Source organism: Dermacentor silvarum, chromosome 1 (genome assembly GCF_013339745.2).
Source record: "Dermacentor silvarum isolate Dsil-2018 chromosome 1, BIME_Dsil_1.4, whole genome shotgun sequence".
In the NCBI taxonomy this organism is placed as follows: Eukaryota; Metazoa; Arthropoda; class Arachnida; order Ixodida; family Ixodidae; genus Dermacentor; species Dermacentor silvarum.
The window spans coordinates 413,767,887-413,776,060 of NC_051154.1; the positions used below are offsets into that span (position 1 = coordinate 413,767,887).

Consider the following 8,174-nt stretch of genomic DNA (forward strand, 5'->3'; position numbering starts at 1 on the left):
TTCTGAACTGAACCATTTTTTTTCTATTTTTCTGGTTTACTTGGATTGCGTCCCCGGTTGTCTCAGCTAATTAATTCTAATTATTCAAGACACTTCAGTAACTCAACTTATAGCTTAACTTATGCTCTGATATCATATCTATAATGAAATTCGTGAATTTTGTACTGTACTATTTTTTTCGATTTATTTTCACCTCCTGATCATCTCAGGAGGTGAACCGGAAGTGCTGTCCAAAGAACAAATGGCACTCGACGCTCCTGCCACTAAAAACTCCCGATACAGCTTTCTATTGTTCAATACGTGCAACATAAAAGTGGTTTTTTTTTTCTTTTTCTTTTTTTTCCGAGCGTGAAAGAAGCCTGCGAATACACGCAAAATTGCCGCAAAACTAGCCGCTCGAGGCACTATGCGTGTATCCGCGGGCTTCTTTCACGCTCGGAAAAACACTTATGTACCACGTATTGGCAACAGAAAGCTGTTTCGGGAGTTTTTCCTGTTGCTGTATAATTTTGTGATTGACAGTTTTCATCTAAATATAATATCTGAGAAGCTAATTATTTTTTATTAAATGAATAACAATTAATAATTATAATGTTTATCTAATTATTTATCTAATGCAAAAAATTGAGTATCTGTAAGCGACGGCAAACAACATTACCTTGGTTCTGTCCAGCTACGTGGCATTTGCATATATTTAAGTGTCGGTGCAAGAAAGTTGGGACACCCTGTGTATACTGGGTGTTCAAAATTATAGGCTTTACGAAAATTTTAAAAAATCGCTTATAGCAGGTACCATAATTCTTATCGCTTATCTTGCTTATTCGAAGAAACGGACATTAGTAACACAAGAAATTGAAACTAATATTCTAATAATTAACAAAAAATGACTAATGAACTTCTTAGTTAATTACTTTACTACACATATTGCATTTTACGAATTATAGCCGGTGAGTTTGCAAGACGCATCCACCTAATATGAATTTCCAGGATAACACCAGTTTCGAGATATTATTGCCCAAAGTGTGGGACGAAATACATGGGCGTTTTAGTTACTTTTGTGATTTAATGTATAAACCAGCATTTTGGTAAAAGATTAAGTGAAACAACAGTGCATTTTTACTGCGAGTTTGATGGCGCATATCTCTAAATTGGTGTCATTCTGGAAATTCATTCCAAGTGGATACGCCTGACAAGCTCACCGGCTCAAATTCGTAAATCGCAATATGTGCCGTAAAGTAATTAGCTTAGAAGTTAATTAGTGATTTCTTGTTAATTAGTTGAATCTATGTTTCGATTGCTCGTGCTACTAATGTCCGCCTCATCGATTAACCCAGCTCAATGATAGAATTATGCTACCTGCCACAGGCGATTTCTAAAAATTCTGTAAGACTTAAAAATGACCACCCTGTATATATATATATATATATATATATATATATAGACACAAAATTGGAGCACAAGACAAACGTCCCAACAAGCAGTGACCAATGACCGATGATTGGGCACCTCCTGGATTCCCATCGGCTTCTATTGTAAGTGGCCAGTGGCCTGTCTGTTTCAGAAAACGGCATTGCCTCCATGTTCAATATGGGCAAGATGGTGGCAAAAGTAGTATGTAAGCTTAATAAATAAGTATGTTTTTAAAGAGTGGGTTTCGTTTAGTTGTTAGCCCTTAGCGCGCAATAGAATGAAACAAGTTTGGGTGATCTCTGCGACTTGGTGTCCATATTTTACATGAAAGCCTACGTCTATTCAGTAACACGTAGAGACGGGGTGCTGACCAGTGTGCTGCGAAACTGCTTGGCCACCACGCACAATCTACGCTGTTATACTTTGCCGCTGACAAATCCTAGCGCAGAATCACAGGTACAAATGTTTAAATCAATGGGATGGCATGCTGTCTACCGTTTGTCATGATGTCAAACTAACAAGCACGAAAAGCGACAATTGTGTACGTTGCTGGTCCGTAGTTCATTTCGCGCCAGTTGCTTCACGTATTAAAATAAATATTTCTTTTTAATACAAACGATTAAAACTGTGCGCGCACACAGGGCGCTACATTTGCGACGTTTGAATTTTGCACTATTTCTCGCGCCCTCCGTACGTGACCGGCCGGCGCACTGCGTTACCGCGATAAAGAAAATAGTTCCTCAAGGAACTTAAGCAGAAAGCTTTTATACTCTTGAAAACCACATAAATTGTTAAGAAATACCATTAGATTACAGATTTGTTAATAAATATTGCAATTCATGTCTATGAAAGCGTGGATTTGTATGCGCGTTTTTGTGTGAATGCGCGCTTGCGCTGTTGACTCTTTGGCGCATTCCGGAACTTTGTGCGTGTGTGCGCGTTGCGTCATGAGTTTGCTGCGTTTTCTGTGCCCTTTGCCTCGCTGTGACATCTTTGGTATATTCCAACTGGTTGCTCGCTCTTTATGGGCTACACGTTGCCTCAAAGATCACCATGATCGCCTCCGACTCAGCCACATCGAAGGTGAGTGAGTGTTTCGAATTCCACTTGCTCGTTCATTGCGACGCTTTCAGCAAAAGTGCTTACAGAGCCCGTGCGTGTCTTCCACGCGCCTCTGTGCTCGTTTTCATTACTAGTACTATCCTTCCGTTGCGAGAATTGGTTGTGCAACACTAGATTTGTGATATTGAGCATGAAGTTTTGTCCTGATTTAACTTCACAGCGCGCTTGCGGCGACGTAAAGCAGCTATGTGGAGCCAGCTAAAACAGGGCATGTTGTGCGCGCCACGATTTTTGGTACGGCGTTCCAGCACCGATTGAAATTAGCCTTATTAATGAGCGCTCGTGCTCTGCCGTTTTGGTGAGCAGCTGTGTGAAGCCAGCTAAAACAGGGCATGTTGTGCGCGCCACGATTTTTGGTACGGTGTTTCAGTACCGATTGAAATTAGCCTTATTAATGAGCGCTCGTGCTTTGCCGTTTTGGTGGAAATAATGCGACGTGAAATAATCCGAACTGTACTGTAATCAAGTATATTTCGTTCGCGCAACGCCGTCCATTGACGTGCATCTACTACATGGGGTGTCGGGATCGGCGAAAATATGCGCGGGGCGTTTTGCCGTTCGAATGTATTCTGCTGCGCTGTTCGCTTCAGAATCGAGTGCGAGTCCGCTGACACGCCGTGCGGTAGACACGCGCTGTGGCGCAATAATAATAAAGAATTGCAAGGGCGTATATGTGATTCTGTGTGATAGGTGAGATAAAAAAGGGCTGATGCCAGCGAATGCTGTGAAATCATCAGGTTATGTGTGGTTTGTTTTCCGCCGGTACGCGCGCGGTGAAGTTTTTTTTTTTTTTAACCATTATCTCCCTTCGACGCCATCGAGTACTTCGCGCTAACGCCTTCGCGTAGGCGCTCTATATTCACGGAAAAGGCAGATTCTGTGGGATTCTATGTTCTGCTTTAGTGGGATGAAACATTCAAAATAATGTCATCGTGTGAAGTTTCAGCCTTTGGCCCTTCAGTAACTGATTGATTTAACTAAGTTCGAAAATCAGTAAAGGAACAAGATGCTTGGGCATATTTGCTGTGTCGTCCCACTGTGCTTCCAGTGGCATGTAGGCGTTATCGACAAATGTCAAAAAATTAGCAAGGCTTTTTATGAGATAGAAGTAGACAGCTATGTCAATAAGTTATTTTTGCTTTGAAGTCGCACACTAAAGAGGAGAGAGAGTTAAAGGGGAGCGCATCCTTGTGATCTAAATGACGCTTTGCCATAAGCTTGGAACAATGGTTTGTTGGTGGAGCAGTTCTGTGGAATACTTAGAGAGTAAGCATACTGCAGTAGCAGCAGTTAGACGGGGAGTAAAAAGTGCAACACTGGTTTTATATGAACGAGCTACCTTTAAGATGTGGCCACAACAGTTCAGTAGATGAGCAAAAATAATTTTAAAATTTAGAAGAGAAATTAAAATTAAATAATTTGCCAACCTCACATTGCCAGTGGCAAGAGCAGCCATGCTATAATGTTTTCAGTCATTTATATCCATCCATTTATGTCGGCCTAATCGTCCATGTAGATGTTTTGATGGTTGCTTTTGAGTTATCGTGGCGTCATATTTTAATACTGACATCTGTTTTCAGAATCAAAATGAGCCTGGAGACGCCACAGCCGGAATGCGAAAGGTGAATTCTTTGGCCATTCATCGTCTAGCGTCACCATGATCAAATGCACTGTTGCCAGGAGAATGTATTGCCGGGAGGTATTTTCCTTAAGATTTAGTAAAAATGGCAGCATTAAGTGTCTCCTTTGCGATTTTGCATAGCCTTTGATTTGCGAGTCGATTCATTTATTTGATGAGGTGGGCAGTTAGCACACCCTGCCTTTGTGTCTTACGTACACATTCAGCTGAGTAGGTCTGGGACACAGCAAGCGAGCCTGATGTGTAGTAGTAATCGCATTAACGTAGACAGTTATCTTCCTGTTTGAGCTGCTACTGCTGCTTGCCAACACAAGTAGCAGTTGCCCAAGATGGCGTGAAAGAGGTTCATTGAGTGGCACATACTCTGAGTCACATACCCAGAGATCTAAGCAGGTCCATCAGATGGTTATTAACCCACTTCCCTCAACATAGCAGCCCTACCCATTAGACCATTGACCACCAAGTGACACAAATTGGCTGGAAAATGGTTAGAGACAGACACCCGAAAGTATGTGAAGTATCCTAAAAATGCTACTTGCATTAAAGTTTTCGATGCCTTGGTTTACTTACAATTTTATTTTGTACTGGGTGAATCCTTGTTTTTCTGAAGCACATGGCATCCTAACAGGATAACAAGCTATGACATTAGTTTTAGTTGTTTTTGTTAGTGACATTAGTTGACATTTTAGGTCTGGAGCAGGCAGTTTGGATTTATTTCTTCCAGGCAGGATTTATCTCCTGCCTGGAGCAGGCAGGATTTATTTGGAGTGTGGCTGTTGTGTAAATGTGCTTAAAATCCTTAAACTACCTCACTAATATTTACCTAAACGTGCCGTTTCACATAGGTTGGAGAAGTGCTCATTCAGATGATCCTGGCACAGCTTGCCATGGTGGACCAGGCAAATTTGCAAGGGCCTTGATTCACCATGTGTTCACAGAGAACAACCTCATGGGCCACTCACTTCTCGGAAACAACACCACCAATAGGCAAAAAGAGGCTCTTGGCCTTATCAGGGTCAACGCTGTTATAGGCAAGTACCGTACATCCTTTTTCCCATTGCATTTTTGCATTCACATTTTGTACTTGGAATTACCAGCTTGCTATTAGCACAACAAATGACTTTCAAGTAGCCTGTGTCTGCAACTACGTTCTACAATAGCCTACTATTTGGAATGAATGTTCATTTGATCTCAAGTCTCTAACGCCTCCATACTAAAGTGCTAAATTTTGAAAGCAGCCTTAACTGCCACAAGTGATTGGTGGCTACAAGTGACAAAGTTAGGTGTATTTGCGCATTAGTTGCACTACTTGACTGTCATTGAAATGAACAGTTGCAATGAAGCAACTACCAATCTGTAGTACCAATCTGTGAAGCATGCTACCAATCTGGTGGTGTAGCGGGTGTGCTTAAGTAGCCTGAAATTGTTATAATATAGGAATCGTGGAGAAGCTATGCTCAAGTGCAGTTACTGCTCAACTCGAGGGACAGCACTTCCACCAAATTTCAGCAATCAAAATGGCCCTCCAGATTCGGTAACGCGAAACATAGTGGTTTCACCTATTTCAACAGACCACATTGAATTAAAGTTGCTCCTGTCTTGAAGGAGGTCCATGTGGTGGCAGACAGTAGCCTTTCAGCAGAGGGATCTTAAGTTACGGGGCATAATTGTTTGGTTGTTTCGATCAAAGCAACAATAGGAACAGTTGCCAACTTCGTTGTCAACATTGCTATGTTTAGCAATGTCCATTCATTCTAGGCACTCAACCTATTAAAATCCAATTTATCACATTGTATTCTAGGATGTGGAAAAAACAAAGGTATTTATTTGACTTTTCCTCATGTTCCCATGAAATGATCAGTACTCAATAGGCCCTTGGCAGCTACTATATAAAGCTTCTTACAGAACATGAGGCATGTCCACAGCTCCCACTCTGAAATTGTTGGAAATGTCTCCTGCTTTCTTACTTCAAGGACGCACTTGCCTGTTTTCAGCGTTATTATAAACCAGTGCTCAAGTACTATGGGTTTAGATTTATCAAAGGTTGAATGAGCTTTGTAGGTGTTCATGTTTAACCCTTTGAGGATCACATATTTTCTGGAAATACGTCCCCCATTTTAAGCGTTATATTTTTATTCTGGATTGTTCTTCAGAGTGACCTTTCGAGAAAACAAATGGGTAAATAAATTTTTAGGTCACAAAGTGACAAAGGTTTCTTAGTGTCCGCTGTTTTACACCATGTTTATTGTAGCATGCAGGGCAAACTAGCATAATCACATTTTTTAAATGTAATGACACTCCCATAACATTAAACTAGGTGAATACTCCCAAACTGCTGCAGTGATGAGCACCATAGAGTAAATAGAAATATCAGTTTGGGAAGAAGCCAAGGGGGGCAACAGCACAATCAGGATTTTTGTAGAAGTCGCAGAAGGTTACAGAATCTGTAATGTGATGCTTCATTCTTAAAAGGTATGCTTATTTATGTGTTCTTTCGCCGCCTGATATTTATGGTCGTGACCACACGATTTGTTTCTGCAACTCTACATGCATGGCAGTGACCCTCAAAGGATTAGCAGAGCCTGTCCACTTGCATACTTCTCTTGTAAGACTGAGCATTTCTTCGTATTTCTTCTTCGCATTTATTTGTGTTAGTGTAACCAGGTTGGCGTGCAACTGCAGTAAATCCTCGTTATAAGCAGTATTTTCTTTTAAGTAGAGAGGCATAAGAATGGCCATCATAATGAGATAAGTGCACTCCAGTAGCATATGAGCTCGTAAAACAAATTCAGATATACCATACTCAATTCTGGCCGCATAACCGTATTTGGAGCAACTCCTGCAAGGAAAAGTGCAATAAAGTGCTGCACATTTTTATTATGATTGTTGAGAGAACTAATTTTAGTTGCCAGTAGTCTACCTTTAAGTTTTTTCACCAACAGTATGAAGTCTTTTTTCCACAATTTTGTTCCTAAGCTAGCAACGTTCACATTTTTCACACCAAGGATATTCATGAAGTTATTCTGCCACAGTGGGCTTTTCCTGTTTGCCTTCTGCATATTGTACATAGTGGAGTCCTCCGGCGCCACTCCACTTTGAAAGCTGGTCATTCTCTAGAATTGAACTCGTGAAAACTTTGAATAAACAAAACAAATGAAACTGTTTCATTATAACAGGGCGTACTGTATGTCGCACTTATGCATGTGGAACATTGATCTTAAACCTCATGCTGTTTTTCCTTTTTTTAACAGGCTTTACCTGTCACAAGTTTCCTGTGACAAACATGGCCTACATTAAGAACACTCTGGCCTCACTTCTCGCAAGGGACCTGAAGTGTCCAGAAGAGCTCAAGTCTGTGGACAGTTGAAGTGTTGTGCACTTGCAGCCCTCAACATTTTTTTTATTATTATGATGTTTCTAGTCACCTGAAAAGCCCAGGTTGGATGCTTCAGACACAAGTACTGTGTTGTGATTAATAATCAATTGCATAAGTGTTGCACTTTGTATTTTAGTACATTTTTACGTAAATTTTTAATATATTTCTACAAAAGATAGTGTTTCTTGACTATTTTATTTCATAGGTATCTCGGGTCATTTCATGCCAAGACTGTTCCATGACGGCACACCATTTCAAGTTTGTTTGATAAAGTAGGCACAGTGAGAAATTTTACAGAAAATTAGGTTTCATACACTCACTGGAAAGTGGAATCTGTGCTATTGTCAGAGTGGTTCTGTTTAAGAAAAACTATATGTTTGTAGTAATGGTTTATTTTGCTATTTCGAAACAGTAATAATTAAGAGGTAAAAGTTTGCTTAAATTCAGAGTGCAACAACAGTTCTCGGGCAAGGCAGCGATGTGCTTTCTTTCATGTACGCATGAAATCTGATTTCTTGCAAATTATTTCATTCTAACTTGTTTTGCGGCACTCAAATATTTAAAAAAAAATTTCTCATGCCAGTTCCATTTAAGTCTTCCAGCAGCTAACTAATGGCCACTGTCTAT

The 8,174-nt window shown here is 40.5% G+C and overlaps 1 protein-coding gene across 1 annotated transcript; it reads left to right on the forward strand.

The window, feature by feature from the left end:
- The first annotated feature begins 2,357 nt into the window (after positions 1–2,357).
- LOC125942797 (uncharacterized) lies at positions 2,358–7,816 on the forward strand. The gene is made up of 3 exons (XM_049661041.1): positions 2,358–2,493; positions 5,017–5,202; positions 7,423–7,816. Exons 1-3 carry the CDS (start codon positions 2,358–2,360, stop codon positions 7,536–7,538), a joined length of 438 nt encoding a protein of 145 aa, XP_049516998.1. The 3' UTR covers positions 7,539–7,816.
- The last annotated feature ends 358 nt before the right edge of the window (positions 7,817–8,174 follow it).